We start from the raw sequence: 16980 nt of genomic DNA on the forward strand, positions 1-16980 counted from the left end.
CAAACTCCTGTGCTCCAGTGAATAAAGTCCCAGCCTCTCCTTATAACTCAAACCCTCCAGTCCTGGCAAATCTTTACCGAACCCTCTGTGATAAGAATACTTCCGATTCCAGGGCCATCAGAACTGTACTCAGTACTCTGAAAGTGGCCTCACCAATATCCTGTACAACCTCAACATGATGTCCCAACCCCTGTACTCAATGGTGTGAACAATGAATGCTATGCTGCTAAATGCCTTCTTAACTGCCCTGTCTACCTGTGATGCAAATTCCAACGAATTATGTACCTGAACACCACTCCCCCCCATGTCTGTCTGTTCTATAACATGACCCAGGGCCCTACCATTATCTGTACAAGTCCTGCCCTTTCTTGTTTTAACAAAATGCAACCCCTTGCTTGTATTAATACCTCTCTCACACATGCTCTCCCTCAGACACACACACACGTATACCCCCCAATACTCTCTCAGGCTTATACTCCATCACACTCACACTTTACCAAGCATGTACACACTCTCACACACAAACTCACATGCATCCACACACAATTCTATGAGATGAATTTGTATTGGTAGAATTATATTTGCAGATGTATTCAATTTTGCTCAAAAAGCGCATAATTTCCAGGCAGTCAATCCATGTAATATTTTATGAATTTGGAAATAGAACCAGTCTGACTCAAGATTGGAATAATGACAGACTCAATTCTCAGGAAGAAAGTGAGGACTGCAGATGCTGGAGATCAGAGCTGAAAAGGTGTTGCTGGAAAAGCGCAGTAGGTCAGGCAGCATCCAAGGAGCAGGAAAATCGACGTTTCGGGCATGAGCCCTTCTTCAGCCCTTTCCTGAAGAAGGGCTCATGCCCGAAACGTCGATTCTCCTGCTCCTTGGATGCTGCCTGACATGCTGTGCTTTTCCAGCAACACATTTTCAGATTCAATTCTCACATCTTTAAATGCAATGTCTGAGCTGAGATGTCACCTTCTTTATAAAACCTTCAGTCATCTCAAGAATGTGATTTAAAAGATGTTCTGGCAGTTACACGTTAATGAACCAATACGTGCACCCATTCTCAGAGATGAAAGACTTGACAGTCATCTAGGTTTGTTCAATATATTCCGTCAGTTGCATGTCACTGATCTTTTGATATACGTTCTGTGTCTTACGTTCATCGGGTAGCTGTGGAGCAGCACTCAGAAAGCTCGTGCTTCCAAATAAACCTGTTGGACAGTAACCTGGTATTGTATGATTTTTTAAACTTTATCAACCCAGTCTAATACCGACACCTCCACATCGTTTCTAGTGAACACAGCCCACACCTCCTGGTGCTGCCAGTAAACTTTACAATGCTGATGAAACAACGCAGTACCTGAAAGATTTACAATTTCTAACGATACCAGCTACTCATTCACTGCTCCATCTGATACACGACATTGGAAACTCAGTGCAGGAGGCTGAAAGAGAGGAGTAGCTTGAAACAAAAAACCTCTTGGAGCTCAAAGCTTTCAATGAGAGTCTGAGCCCGGCAGTAAGTTCAGGTAACCTTTATTGTGACTCTACTTTGTTAAAGCTTCAGATTCCCCCCAGCAAAAAGGCATAGAAAAAGTAGCTGCTTTTTAAACAGCTCAAGATCAAAGCCCACACACACCCCACTGTCTTTACTATTGGGCAGCACCAGGTTGTAATTGGATCCTTGTTACAGCCGTAATCCGGAGGAAGTATTGCCTCACTCAGCAATTTCAACCCATACCCTTTATCCTGGTAAGTTTCTCCCCGCTCATTTGCAAGTGGGGGGAGGGCAGTGTAGTGTCAACCAAACTGCTGTGGGTCTGGGGTCACGTGTAGGCCAGACCGAGTGAAGGATGCAGCTGGAACGATTGAGTGAATCCTCTCCTAACAAGGGAGAGAGGGAATCAGATGGGGGCTTTCTCCCCCGCACCACCCCCTCCCTGAAACGGTCTCATTGTTAGATTCCGAACTCCACATTTCTGACCGAATACCAATTCTGCCATCTGTCATGGTGGGATTCGAACCAGGGAGTCCCCGGAACCGGGTTGATAGTCCAATCGATATTGGCACTCGGCCGTCGCTCCTTCAATCCCCCTGCGATGGCACGTGAACTCGCTGGTGCTCCGGCAGAGGGGAGGAGCAGGTGAAGCCCTTCCTGCACTGAGAGGTGAACGGCCTCTCCCCCGTGTGGACCTGCTGGTGCCTCAGCAGGGTGGAGGATGTGCTGAAGGCCTTCCCACACTTGGGGCAGCTGAAGGGTCTCTCCCCGGTGTGGACCCGCTGGTGCGTGAGCAGATTGGAGGAGCAGGTGAAGCCCTTCCCGCACTGAGAGCAGGTGAACGGCCTCTCCCCCGTGTGGATCCGCTGGTGCCTCAGCAGGGTGGAGACCTGGGTAAAGTCCTTCCCGCACTCGGGGCAGCTGAAGGGCCTCTCCCCCGTGTGGACTCGCTGGTGCCTCAGCAGGGTGGAGACCTGGGTAAAGGCCTTCCCGCACTCGGGGCAGCTGAAGGGCCTTTCCCCCGTGTGGACCCGCTGATGCCTCAGCAGGGTGGAGGATGTGCTGAAGGCCTTCCCGCATTCGGGGCAGCTGAAGGGCCTCTCCCCCGTGTGGAGATGCTGGTGGCTCCGCAGGTTGGAGGAGCAGGTGAAGCCTTTCCCACACTGAGAGCAGGTGAACGGCCTCTTTCCCGTGTGGACATGCTGGTGCCTCAGCAGGGTGGAGGAATTGCTGAAGGCCTTCCCACACTCGGGGCAACTGAAGGGCCTCTCCCCCGTGTGGACACGCTGGTGCCTTAGCAGGGTGGAGACCTGGGTAAAGTCCTTCCCGCACTCGGGGCAACTGAAGGGCCTCTCCCCCGTGTGGACACGCTGGTGCCTTAGCAGGGTGGAGACCTGGGTAAAGGCCTTCCCGCACTCAGGGCAGCTGAAGGGCCTCTCCCCCGTGTGGATCCGCCGGTGGGTCTGGAGGTTGGAGTAATTGCTGAAGGCCTTCCCGCACTCAGAGCAGATGAAGGGCCTCTCCCCCGTGTGGACCTGCTGGTGCCTCAGCAGGTCGGAGGGATAGTTGAAGCCCTTCCCGCACTCAGAGCAGCTGAACGGCCTCTCCCCCATGTGGACCCGCCGGTGGGCCAACAGGGCAGAGAAAAACATGAAGGCCTTCCCACAATCGGGGCAGCTGAAGGGCCTTTCGCCCGTGTGGTCCCGCTGGTGGGCCAGCAGGTGGGAGGAATGTTTGAATGCCTTCCCGCAGTCGGTGCAGGGGAATGGCCTCTCCCCGGTGTGACTGCGCCGATGAGTCTTCAGGGCGGACGGGAAACAGAAGCCTTTCCCACAGTCGCCACACTTCCATCGTTTGTCCACGGAGCGGGATTCCTCGGGTTTCTCCATGGCCGAAGATTCAGCCGCACACAATCGAATTTCCAGCCCCTCCCTGTCGTGAATTCCTCTTTCCAGGTCGTATAGCTGCTACACGCTCCACAATTAGTGCGCTGCAACAGTGGGGTCTCTCGTCCAGTCCCACTGATGCTGAAAACGTACTCAGTCAGGAACCAAAAAGCTTTGATCCCTCTCACAGAAATCACAGTCGAAAATCGTTGTGGTCCTGGTGGACTGAGTGACTGTCAGACATTGACGGCGAAGTGAGGATCGCAAATGCTGGAGAGTCAGTCGAAAAATGTGGCACTGGAAAAGCACAGGGATGTCAGATAGCATCCGAGCAGCAGGAGAGTCAATGTTTTGGGCGTAAGTCCTTCATCTGTTGATTGAGAAATTTCCGGCCATCAGATCTTCAAATACGCTGTAAAAAGAGATTACAAAAGCCATCACTCAGTGCAGGGTAGAAATTCTGAACAAGCAATTCTATTTTCTGTGGAATATTCTTTTTTTTTATTATTCCACAAAATTGAAGCACCATCCCACTCTCTCTCCCCCCCTGTTCTCACTCCGCTCTAACTAATTACCCTGAAGGTACTGAGTCAGGATCTTACAGGGGCAGAAAAGCAAAAACATCAAGACTGACATCTCTCTGAATTTTGGATACTTCCACCTGAAAGTTAATATCTTTCACAACACTGGGATCCTGCTGAGAGTGAGCAGGTCTGATTCGGTTTTTCCCTCCATTCTTTCCCGGTTGTCTTTTGCAAGTTTTGAAAACTTTCACAATTCTCTGAGTATAGGATTTGGGAAGTTATGTTGTGGCTGTACAGATCATTGGTTAGGCCACATTTGGAACATTCCGCACAATTCTGGTTTCCTTCCTTGAAAGGGCTCAGAAACATTTATAAGGATATTGCCAGGGTTGGAGGATTTGAGTTAAAGGGAGGCTAGGGCTGTTTTCCCTGGAGTGTTGGAGGCTAAGGGGTGACCTTATCGAGGTTTATAAAATCATGAAGGGCATAGATAGGATAAATAGGCAAAAATCTTTTCCCTGCAGTGGGGGGAGGGAGAGGTCCAGAACAAGAGAGCATAGGTTTAAGGTGAGGGGGGAAAGAAACAAGAGATCTGAGGGGCAACCTTTTCACACAGAGGGTAGTACATGTATAGAATGAGCTGCAGGAAGAAGTGGTGGAGGCTGGTACAAATACAACATTTAAAAGGCAGCTGGATGGGTACGTGAATGGGTAGGATTTAGAGGGATATGGGCCAAGTGCTGGTAAATAGGATAGATTAATTTCAGATATCTAGTCAGCATGGACGAGATGGACTGTTTCTGTACTGGACAGCTCCATGGCCATCCACTTCATTTTGAAATGTTTGCACTACCACTTGGAACACCCTGTTAGGGTTCAGAGTGTGCCAGGTCCTGACATCTCCTTCCTCATGACCTTAGAGAGGTTTATAAAATCATGAGGGGCATAGATAGGGCAAATAGCCTAAGTCTTTAGGGCAAATAGCCTAAGGGGGGGGTGTCAAAAACTAGAAGGCAGAGGTTTAAGGTGAGAAGGGAAAGATTTAAAAGGGGCCTATGGGACAACTTCTCATGCAGAGGGTTGTGCAGATATGGAACGAACTGCCAGAGGAAGTGGTGGAGGTGGGTACAACTGCAATGTTTAAGAGGCATTTGGTTGGGTATATGAATAGGAAAGGTTTGGAGGCATATGGGCTGAGTGCTGCCGGGGGGGGATTAGATTGGGTTGGAATATCTGGTCAGCATGGATGAGTTGGACCGAAGGGTCAGTTTCCGTGCTGTACACCTTTATGACTCTATGACGAGCACTCGGGGCGTGGCTCATTCATCAGGTGATTGTGGAGTATAAAATCATAAGGCAGCCCATCTTTTAGTATGGGCTGCTCGTATCATTCATTTGTAAATCGCCGAATTTCCTGAAAGACATTTTCTTGAGATAACAAGGTTTTAGAACAAAATGTGACATCTCAGCTCTGACAATGCATTAAAGGTGTGAAGTCAGAGTCTGTCTGTATCACAATCTTGAGTCAGACTGGTTCTATTTCCAAAGTGCAATTTACAAAATATTACATGAATTGAACAGTTGGTATATTGTGCATTTTTGAGAAAACTAGAATGTCTCTGCAAATATAATTCTGCAAATACAAATTCACCCCCATGGATGTATGTGTGTGTGAATGAGACAGAGAAAAGTCTATTTTGTGCTGTATATCCCTATGTCTATTTGATAACAGATGCTTTATTTCTGTTGGTGTAAATATTGTTGTAAATCATAGCTGGGTATGAATAGTTAGATGTCAGGGAGAGAGAATGCCTCAAGAGGGGCACTATAAGAATCGTGGGAGAGCCCTATTTCTGGTTTACTTCCTCATGAACAAACATTAAGCATGAGCATTTATTTATTTCTAATTTTGTTCTGTTTTTCTTGTTTGATTCCCAGCTAGGACTACACTCTGTCTGGATGGTTGACAGGCTGGGAGATTGTGGCTTGAGTCTTGAATAACTGAATGTTTTATTGTTCCAGAAGGTGTGGGGGTGGGGGTCAAGGCTTCAGCAGAAATCTAGCAGAGCAGAGAACAGACCAATATCTTACTCTGTGGACAAGTGAAATCCGAGCTGATCGTGGCTGATATATCCACTGGCTCAGCTCTTCTTCCCTGCATTATCCCAACTACCCTTAACTCCCTGACCATGAAAACCCATCCAATTGTGTCTTGAATATACTTAATGAAGATGCCTCTCTACTGCTTCCTTGGGCAGAGAATTCCATAGATTGACTACTCTCCAGGAAAAGCAGTTCCTCATCTGTCCCAAATGGCACGGTGGCACAGTGAGTAGCACTGCTGCCTCACAGCGCCAGAGACCCGGGTTCAATTCCTGCCTCGGGCAACTGTCTGTGTGGGTTTCCTCCGGGTGCTCTGGTTTCCTCCCACAGTCCAAAGATGTGCGGGTTAGGTGAATTGGCCATGCTAAATTGCCAGTAGTGTCAGGTGAAGGGGTAAATGTAGGGGAGTGGGTCTGGGTGGGTTGCTCTTCAGGGGGTTCGGGAGGTCTTGTTGGGGTGAAGGGCCTGTTCCCACACTAAGTAATCTAATATAATCTAAAAGCTACTCCCCTCAACTTGAGGCCTGGTCTCATCCACCAGCAGAAATGACTGGATAGGGTAGGAGTAAAAATAATGACTGCAGATGCTGGAAACCAGATTCTGACTTAGTGGTGCTGGAAGAGCACAGCAGTTCAGGCAGCATCCAAGGAGGAGTGAAATCGACGTTTCGGGCAAAAGCCCTTCATCAGGAATAAAGGCAGAGAGCCTGAAGCGTGGAGAGATAAGCTAGAGGAGGGTGGGGGTGGGGAGAAAGTTGCATAGAGTACAAAAGGTGAGTGGGGGAGGGGATGAAGGTGATAGGTCAGGGAGGAGAGGGTGGAGTGGATAGGTGGAAAAGGAGATAGGCAGGTAGGACAAGTCCGGACAAGTCATGGGGACAGTGCTGAGTTGGAAGTTTGGAACTAGGGTGAGGTGGGGGAAGGGGAAAATGAGGAAACTGTTGAAGTCCACATTGATGCCTGGGCTGAGTTCGTCTGATTTTTGAACAACAAAGTGTGGATATTTATGTTGTGTGGTTGAGGTGGTTTTTTTGAGTGCTGTGTGTGTTGGATGCAGGTACAGTAACCACGTTTAAAATGGAATGCAAGACAATGGTTTTAAGACCACAACAGAACAGTTACGGTCAGATAGCACAGAAACGGACCCTTCAGTCCAACTATTCCATGCTGACTATGTTCTCACACTAAACTAGTGCCACTTGCCAGTATTTGGGCCATATCCCTCCGCACCGTGCCCATTCAGGTACTTATCCAAATGTCTGTTAAACGTTGCATCTGTACGTGCATCCACCACTACCTCTGGACATTCATTCCATACATGAACCACTCTCTGTTCATGAAAACCTTTTCCAGAATCGGTCCACGCCGTGCATTCATTTGCAGCAACCGAAAGGAAAGGGAAGTCAAAGATTGAATCCAAGAATGAAAAAAAAGGAAAAGGAGTTGGGAAGAGAGTGCCGTACTCACAGATGGTTGACAGAGTAGGGAGGTTACAGTCTGGAACAAACTCACTCTTCATTCAGAGACAGAGCAGCAGCAGCTTCCGAAACTCGTGTTGCAACTTCTGCATTCAGACAATAGGAAGGCTCTGATTGGCAGGAGGACCAGTCACCTTCCGGTCCTCCAAGGCTTCCAATTGGCCCAAAAGAAAGTCGCGACGCGTGCTTTGCGTAAAGCGACGAACATGCGCAGTTTCATCCTTGTACCGGCGAGCACGCGCAGTCTGCTCTCTGGCGATGCTGCTGTTACTGACAGAATTTAAGTGTCTGAATGCCAAGAGAAGTTAAAAAGGGGAGAGCCACCCTTTCTTCCCCCTGTGATATTTACCTTTCCTACACGCCCCATGACTTTGTACATCGAAATAAGGTCACCCGACAACTTGTGGTCGTCAACAGGGCGACCAGAACTGTACTCAGTACTCTCCACGTGGTCTCCCCAATATCCTGTACAACCACAACGTGATGTCCCAACTCCTACACTGAACGGGGTGAACAATGAAGGAAAGTGTGCTAAACGCCTCCTTCACAACCCTGTCTACCAATGATGCAACTTCCAAAGAACTATGTTCCCGATTTGGAGATGCCGGTGTTGGACTGGGGTGTACGAAGTTAAAATTCACACCACACCAGGTGATACTGCAACAGGCTCATTTGCAAGCATTAGCTTTTGGAGCGCTGCTCCTTCATCAGATGGTTGTGTCTTATGATCCTGTTCCACAAACATCCCATGAAGGAGCAGTGCTCAAAAAGCTCGTGCTTCCAAATAAACCACTTGGACGATGACCTGGTGTTGAGAGATTTTTAACTTGATGTGCCTGAACCCCTCCACGCCACCCCACCCCCATGAATCTGTTCTGCAAGACGATGCAGGGCCCTACCATTAATGGTACAAGTCCTGCCCTTGTTTTAGCAAAATGCAATCCCTTGCCTTTATCTCTTGCTCTCTCAGACACACACACACCCTAACACTCTCACCATCACACAGGCTTATATTCCATCTCACACACATTTCATTAGCATGTATGCACAAACTCGCATACGCACGCATATACACTCCTGCAGATACAGTCACACAAGTCAATGGAGTGAACTTCCATTTGCAGAATTATATTTGCAGATATATTCATTTTTGCTCAAACATCATACAAACTGCAGACAGTCAATCCATGTAATATTTATAACTTTGGTTAGTAGAACCAGTCTGATTCAAGATTGGGATACAGACACTTTTGTGCAGTATCTGAGCTGCGATGTCACCTATTTTTATAAAACCTTAAATCATCTCAAGAAGGTGAATTAAAAGTAGTTTGGGGGATTACCTATTAATGAATTGAAACGTGCAACCCATACTAAAAGATGAAAGATTAATCTGCAATATATATTTGTTTAATATGTCCTATCTGTTGCATGACACTGTGATCATTTGCTATAAATTCTGTGTCTTATGACCCTGCTCCACAGCTACCTGAGGAAGCGTTCTGAAAGCTAATGCTTACAAATAAACCTGTTGGACTATTAGCTGGTGTTGTGTGATTTTTAACATTATCCACCCCAGTCCAACACCGGCACCTCCACATCGTTTCCAGTGGACACAGCCCACACTTCCCAGTGCTGCCAGGAAACTGTACAATGCCGATGACATGATGTAGTACCTGCACTCTTGAAAAATTTACAATTTCTGACAATGCTGGCTACTCATTCACTGCTGCAACCGATACACAACATTGGAAACATAGAACAGGAGGCTGTAAGAAATGGGCACAGCAGGACAGGCAACATCAGAGAAGCAGGAAAATCAATGTTGCCCGAAAAATGTCGATTTTCCTGCTCCTTGGATGCTGCCTGACCTGCTGTGCTTTGCCAGCACCACTCTAATCTTGACTCTGATCGCCAGGATCAGCAGTTCTCACTTTCACCTGTAAGAAATGAGCAGTTTAAAAACAAAAAACAGTTGCAGTTCAAAGCTCCCAACGAGAGTCTGAGATCGGCGTGAAGCTCAGGTAATCTTTATTGCGACCCAACTTCGTAACAGCTTCAGAATCTCTCAGCAGAAAGGCGTAGAAAAAGTAGAAATTTTTTAAAAACACCTCAAGGCCAAAAAGCACACACCCCCTCCAACCCCTCACCTGCTTCATTATTGGTCACTACCCAGTTGACCCTTTGTAATTGGATCCTTGGTACAGCCTTAACCCGGAGAAAGTATTGCCTCACTCAGCAATTTCAACCCGTATCCTGTATCCAAGTAAGTTGGATGGGCAGTGTAGAGTCAACCAGACTGCTGTGGGTCTGGAGTCACGTGTAGACCAGACCGGGTAAAGGATGCAGCTGGGACGACTGAGTGAATCCTCTCCCACAACGACAGTTTCCTTCCCTAAAAAGGAACTGAGTGAATGAGATGGGGGATTTCTTCCACCCCAATCCCACCAACATTGGTTTCACCGTTAGATTCTGAACTCCAGATTTCTGACTAAATTCCAATTCCACCATCTGTCGCAGTGGGAATTGAACCCGAGATCCCTGGAACTGGGTCGATAGTCCAGACGATAATGGCACTCGGCCATCATTCCTTCAATCACCCTGCAACAGCACGTGAACTCGCTGGTGGCTCCGCAGGTAGGAGGAGCGGGTGAAGACCGTCCCGCACTCGGGGCAGTTGAAGGGCCTCTCCTCCGTGTGGATCCATTGGTGGGTCACCAGGGCAGAGGTGTGGGTAAAGACCTTCCCACATTCAAGGCGGCTGAATTGCCTCTCCCAATTGTGGATCCGCCAGTGCCTCAGCAGGTTGGAGGCCTGGGTAAAGGCCTTCCTACACGCGGGGCAGGGGAATGGCCTCTCCCCCTTGTGGACCCGCTGGTGAGTCAGCAAGTTGGGGGAAATCACTGAAGGCCTTCCCGCACTTGGGACAGCTGGAGAGACTCTCCCCCGTTTGGACCGGCCGGTCGGTCAGCAGGGTATATACCTGCGTAAAGGCTTTCCCACACTCTGGGTAGCTGAAGGGCCTCTCCCCCTTCTTTGGTGCCTCAGCAGCGTGGATGAATTAGTGAAGGCCTTCCCGCAGTCAGGGCAGCTAAAGGGCCTCTCCCCTGTGTGGATCCGCTGGTGGGTCAGCAGGGTGGATGAATGGCTGAAGACCTTCCCACACTCGAGGCAGCTCAAGGGCCTCTCCCCTGTGTGGACCTGCCAGTGCTACAGCAGGGTGGAGGCCTGGGTAAAGGCCTTCCCGCACTCGGAGCAGGGGAATGGCCTCTCCCCCGTGTGGATCCGCTGGTGGGTCTGGAGGTTGGAGGAATTGCTGAAGGCCTTCCCACAGACAGGGCAGGGGAATGGCCTCTCCCCGGTGCGACTGCGCCGATGAATCTCCGGGAAAGGCGGGGCACGAAAGCCATTCCCGCAGTCGCCACACTTCCACGGTTTCTCCACGGGGTGGGATTCCTCAGTTTCTCCATGGTCAAAGCTTCAGCCACACACAAACGCGTATGGAGCCCCTTCCCACCGAATTCCTCTTCCCAGGCTCTGCACTCAGGGCCTCTCATCCAGTCCCACTGCTGCTGAAAACGTGCTCAAACAGGAACCAAACTGCTTCGCTCCTTCTCACAGAATCATAGTCAAAAATCATTGTGATTCGGATGGATTGAGTGACTGTCAGACATTGACGTCAAAGTGAGGACTGCAGATGCTGGAGATGAGAGTCGAAAAGTGTGGCACTGGAAAAGCACACGAGGTCAGGCAGCATCCGAGGAGCAGGAGAATCGACGTTTCAGGCACGAGCCCATCCTCAGGAATGATGTGTGGATGTAAAAAGTGGCCTCAGCGTCCTTCCACACCAGTCACTGCCAGTTGTCAGACGGATGCAGCAAGCAATCAGCAAGGCAAGAGGTATATTAGCAAGAGGAATTGATTTCAGAAGTAGGGATGTCTTCCTGCAGTTAGGGGGTCATTGAATATATTCAAGGCTGAGTTCATCTGATTTTAGAACAACCATGAAGTGGATGTTTATGGGAGAAAGCAAGCAACATGATTTTAAGACCAGTACAGAACAGTTTGAGTCAGACAGCACAGAACAGACCCTTCAACCCAACCAATCCATGCTGACTATATTCACAAACTAAACTAGTCCCACCTGCCTGTGTTTGCCCCATATCCCCCTGAACCTTTCCTATTCATGAACTTATCCAAATGTCTTTTAAATGTTGTTACTCAACCTGCATCCATTTCCTCTGGACATTCATTCCACACAAACCACTGTTTAAAAAAAAAAAAGGTGCTCCTCATGTGTTTTTTAAATCTTTCTCCTCTCACCTTAATTTGCAGCCTCATCTTGAAACGACACATGCCAATCACCTTATCTTTGCCCCTCGTGGTTTTGTAAACCTCTAAAGAGAACAAAGAACCTTACAGCACAGGAACAGGCCCTTCAGCCCTCCAAGGCTATGCTGATCGAGATACTCTATCTAAATCTGCCGCCTATTTTCTAAGGATCTGTATCCCTCTGCTCCTTGCCCATTCATGTCTCTGTCTAGATACATCTTAAATGACGCTATCGACACCACCCCTACTGCCTCCGCTGGCGATGCATTCGAGGCGCCCACCACCCTCTGTGTAAAGAATTTTCCATGTATATCTCCCTCAAACCTTTCCCCTCTCACTTTGAACTCGTGACCCTGAGTAATTAAGTCTTCCCCTCTGGTAAAATAATTCTTCCTATCCACCCCTGTTTACAACCCTCATGGTTTTTAGACTTCAATCAGGACCCCCCCTCAACCTCCTTATTTCCAACGAAAATAATCCTAATCTACTCAACCTCTGCTCATAGCTAGCGCTCTCCATAACAGGCAACATCCTGGTGAACGTCCTCTGCACTCTCTCCAAAAGTACCCACATCCTTTTGGAAATCTGGCGACAAGAATTGTACACAGTATTCCAAATGCGCCAAACCAAAATCTTATATAACTTTAACATGACTTGCCAGCTCTTTTACTCAATCCGTCCGATGATGGAACGCGTGTTGTATGCTGCCTTGACCACTCTATTGACATGCATTGCCACCTTCAGCGAACAATAGACCTGAACACCCAGATCTCTCTGTACATCAATTTCCCCCAGGACCTTTCCATTTACTGTATAGCTCGCTCTTGAATTGCATCTTCCAAAATGCATCACCTCGCATTTGTCTGGATTGAACTCCATCTGCCATTTCTCTTCCCAACTCTCCGATCTATATTCTGCTGTATTGTCTGACAGTCCCCTTCACTATCTGATATTCCATCAATCTGAATGCCCATCTGCAAACTTGCTAATGAGGCACCCGATACCTTCACCTTTCAACCTCCTGTACTCCAGTGAAAAAAGTCCCAGCCTACCCACCAATAGGTGTGAATTCTATCTGGGTCCCAATGTCGAGTCAGCCTGACATTTTTGATAGAAAAGCTCTGCATTTAAATTACGTTCTTGAGAAAGTTACTGAAAACAGGTTCTGGGATTAACATACCAAAGAACAGAACCCCATTCTAAAAGATGGAAGATTTAATCTAAATTGTTTAATGTATCACATCTCCATGAACCCAGACTCTGTTGGCTATAAATAGTCTAATCATGATCTTATTCTCCACAACCACCTGAAGCAGCAGCAGCAGCACTTCAGAGCGCCAGAGATCCGGGTTCAAATCCCACCTCGGGCAACTGACAGTGTGGAGTTTGCACATTCTCCCAGTGTCTGCGTGGGTTTCCTCCCACTGTCCCAAGATGTGCAGGTTAGGTGAAGTGGCCACGCTAATTTGCCTGTAGTATTAGGTGAAGGGGTAAATGTTGGGGAATGGGTTTATAAAATCATGAGGAGAGAGATGAGGTGAACGACGGGTGTCCTTCCCCTCAGGTTGGGGTTTCAAGATTAGTGAGCAAATTTTGATGGTGACAGGAGAAAGAGACTTGAAGGGCACAATTTTTTTTATAGAGAGTGGTTCACATGCGGACTAAATGTCTCGAGGAAGTGGAGGATGCAGGTACAGTAACGACATTTAAAAGACATTTGGATAAGTTCATGAATAAGAAAGGTTTGGAGGGATATGGGCCAAAACACTGGCAGGTGGGACTGGTTTAGTTTGAGAACATAGTCAGCATGGACTAGTTGGACTGAAGGGTCTGTTCTGTGCTGCATGGCTCTGTAACTTGGTCCTATACTAGTCTTAAAACCATTTTCTTGCCTTCCCCATAAACATTCACATAAAAATCAGATGAACTCAGCCTTGAACATATTCAATGACCCCCTAACTGCAGGAAGACATCCCCACTTCTGAACTCAATTCCTCTTGCTAATACACCACTTGCCTTGCTCATTGCCTTCTGCACCTGTCTGACAACTGGCACAGAAGGACACTGATGCCCCTCTCAACATCCACGCATCATTCCTGATGAAGGGCTCGTGCCCAAAACTTCAATTGTCCTACTGCTCGGATGCTGCTTGACCCGCTGTGCTTTGCCAATTGTGGTCTTCTCTACATCGGGCAACCAAGCGTAAACTTGGGGAACGGTTTGCTGAGCATCACAGCCGGGTCCGCAGAGGCTGAGCGGACTTCCCAATCTCCACCCATTTTAATGCCCCTTCCCACTCCCCTTCCACAACAAACCAAGCCACAAATTGGAGGAACAAAACCTCATCTTATGTCTGAGCAGTCAATAGCCCGGAGGACACAACACTGAGTTCTCCAATTTCAAATAATCTCACATCCCATCCCCCAAGTCACTTCCCAGCCCCTTCCATTCTTCCCTGCCAACTAGATTCCTTCCTCCCATTCACCAACCAGGTCATGGGGATAAGGCAGGAACAGGATACTATTTGAGGATGATCAGCCATTATCACAATGAATGGTGGTGCTGGCTCGAAGAGCAGAATAGCCTACTCCTGCACCTATTGTCTATTGTACCCTCTACCTGTCTCCACCTATCCCCACTTCAATACCCTGCCCCCAGCACATCCTTGTTCCACAGCTCTCCCTATACCCATCCTCAGTCCTGAACAAGGGTTACACCAGATACCTCAACTTCTCCACCTCCTGATACTGCCTGGCTTGCTGCGTTCTTTCAGTCTCCTGCCTGTCTATTTTGCCAATTGAGAACAAAGGCCTGGACTAACTTTTCCAGAGTCTGTCCCCTTGCTGGATTCATTCCCATTCCTTTCAGTTGCTCCAAGTCAACAACTGAACCTCAGAATGAAACGTAAATGGAAATGGGGGTGAGAAAAGAGAGTGGGTACTCTCAGATGTTGGACAGAGGAAAGAAGTTGCAGTCTGAGGTGAACCTCAATCTTCATTCAGAGATAGGAGCAGCAGGAGCTTCAGAACCTCATGGTCCAACTTCCACATTCACCAATAGGGGACCTCCGAATGGCAGGAGGACAATTCTCCCTCCGGTCCTCCAGTGCTCCTTATTTGTCCATCAAACGTAGGTCTCGCCCCTTTTCTGCCGACAACGAGGAACATGCCCAATGTTTAGGTGGAACAAGTGCCCTGCTTGTTGACACTGAGGAGTTTACACAATATGCACTGTAGCAATGCTGGTGTCATTGACAGATTTTAAGTGTCCAAATTCCTATGGGAGAACAAAAAGGGTACAGCCATAATCTTTTTTCCCCCATTGGCTCGATATTTGATTGCTTTTGCATTTGTCTGGCTGCTCAATGTTTAAGTCTTTTCCTCAGTGTTGGGGTGAGATTCACAACCACACAGGCATAGGTTTCGGGTGAGACCATAAAGGTACCTGAGGGGCATCGTTTCCATGCAGAGGGTGGTGCATGTATGGAATGAGCTGCTAGAGGAAGTAGTGGAAGCCGGTATAATTACAGCATTTAAAACACATCTGGCTGGGTAAATGAATAGGAAGGGTTGAGAGGGATATGAGTCAAGTGCTGGCAAAGGGGACTAGATTAATTTAGGATATCGGGCTGGCATGGACAGGTTGGACCGAATGGGTCTGCTTCCGTGCTATGACTCTGAATAATAAAAAGTCTACTTTTCCAAATAACAAACTATATCCATGTTAACAAGGCTTAGTGTACCACATGCTTTACTAACCATTCTCAACAGGTCCTGCCCCTTCAATGACTGAGGAATATGTACATGCTGGTGCATAGTATCCTTCACTAGTATTTACACACTACCCTCAGCAATTGCACAAGTAACAGCAAAGGGCAAACAGCACAAGGATTAAACACACAGTGAGGGGGCAAACAGCACAAGGATTAAACACACAGTGAGGGGGCAAACAGCACAAGGATTAAACACAGAGTGAGGGGCAAACAGCACAAGGATTAAACACAGAGTGAGGGGCAAACAGCACAAGGATTAAACACACAGTGAGGGGGCAAACAGCACAAGGATTAAACACACAGTGAGGGGGCAAACAGCACAAGGATTAAACACACAGTGAGGGGCAAACAGCACAAGGATTAAACACACAGTAAGGGGGCAAACAGCACAAGGATTAAACACACAGTGAGGGGCAAACAGCACAAGGATTAAACACACAGTGAGGGGCAAACAGCACAAGCGCCAGTAAAAGCCGATGGAAAGTGAGTGTAAAATGTCACTATGACAGGACAGGCCCCACATTCCTTCCCCTCCGTCCCCCCCACAACCTGCCTCACCTTTCACGTCCCGGGCCCAGTACCTTCCAGGTGGCCCCATAGTTGACACAGGGGCCGCCCCACGACCAGTAGAACTCCACCACCCCGGCGGCCGACGAGTTCCCAAGCAGGCCCTTAACCCCATCCGCCTCCAGAATGCTCACCGGCTCCTGGCTGCTGTACAGCCGGCCGGTGTGGCCGTGACACAGCAGCTGCGCCAGGAAGGCGGCGGCGGCCAGTGACGGGTGTCTGCCCCGGGCCGCGCGGCGCCATTTTCCTAACGGCCGCCCTCCCGCCGCTTCCTCGCTCGAGCGACTTCTCCTCCCAACCGCCTTCGCCCCCGCGAGACGTCTGCACGGGGATGGGCGGGGCCGGGCCGGGGGATGGGCGGGGCCGGGGATGGGTGGGGCCGGGCCGGGGGATGGGCCGGGTCGGGGATGGGCGGGGCCGGGGATGGGGGAGCCTCACCGTCACCAAGCAACAGCCACCTCGCGCTACAACTGCTCATTCACAAAAACAAACTCTCCTGTCTCGCTCTGCAGCTGCAGGGGGGACACTGCCACGTTTCCAGGAGCCCTGTCTACATTGGGAAAGCTCACGGCTCAATTTAAACAGATATTCCCACATCTAACGGAACGGCGTCATATCGAAAGGGGGCAATCTGCATTTTAAAGGGACGTGGACATTTTAACGGGTATTTCTGCAAATAAAGAGGTTTAAATGGACAAGATTACATTTCAAAGGGATGTGGGCACATTCAAAGGGATATCTTCATATGTAAAGTGACGCAGTTATATCTAAATGAATCTACATTTCGAAGAGACGTTGCCCTATTTATAAATAGAGAC

The 16980-nt window shown here is 48.6% G+C and overlaps 1 protein-coding gene and 1 pseudogene across 3 annotated transcripts; both read right to left on the bottom strand.

Moving 5' to 3' along the window:
* Positions 1-1532: 1532 nt before the first annotated feature.
* On the bottom strand, positions 1533-16482 carry LOC148145042 (uncharacterized). 3 transcript variants are annotated; one of them, XM_087975551.1, is made up of 2 exons: positions 16297-16482; positions 1533-3802 (listed from the first exon to the last, which is right to left on the bottom strand). In XM_087975551.1, the coding sequence occupies exon 2, from the start codon at positions 3391-3393 to the stop codon at positions 2092-2094; it is 1302 nt and encodes a 433-aa protein (XP_087831677.1). In that variant the 5' UTR covers positions 3394-3802; positions 16297-16482; the 3' UTR covers positions 1533-2091. The 3 variants fall into 3 exon arrangements, with proteins under 3 accessions (XP_087831677.1, XP_087831675.1, XP_087831676.1); XM_087975549.1 differs by having other exon boundaries at positions 16154-16482; XM_087975550.1 differs by lacking the exon at positions 16297-16482 and adding an exon at positions 7484-7578.
* Positions 10069-15278, bottom strand: LOC148145043 (uncharacterized; annotated as a pseudogene).
* Positions 16483-16980: the final 498 nt, after the last annotated feature.

This window comes from Chiloscyllium plagiosum, unplaced genomic scaffold (genome assembly GCF_037043375.1).
Source record: "Chiloscyllium plagiosum isolate Xiang-an unplaced genomic scaffold, Cpla_swu_hap1 HiC_scaffold_27, whole genome shotgun sequence".
NCBI lineage: Eukaryota > Metazoa > Chordata > Chondrichthyes > Orectolobiformes > Hemiscylliidae > Chiloscyllium > Chiloscyllium plagiosum.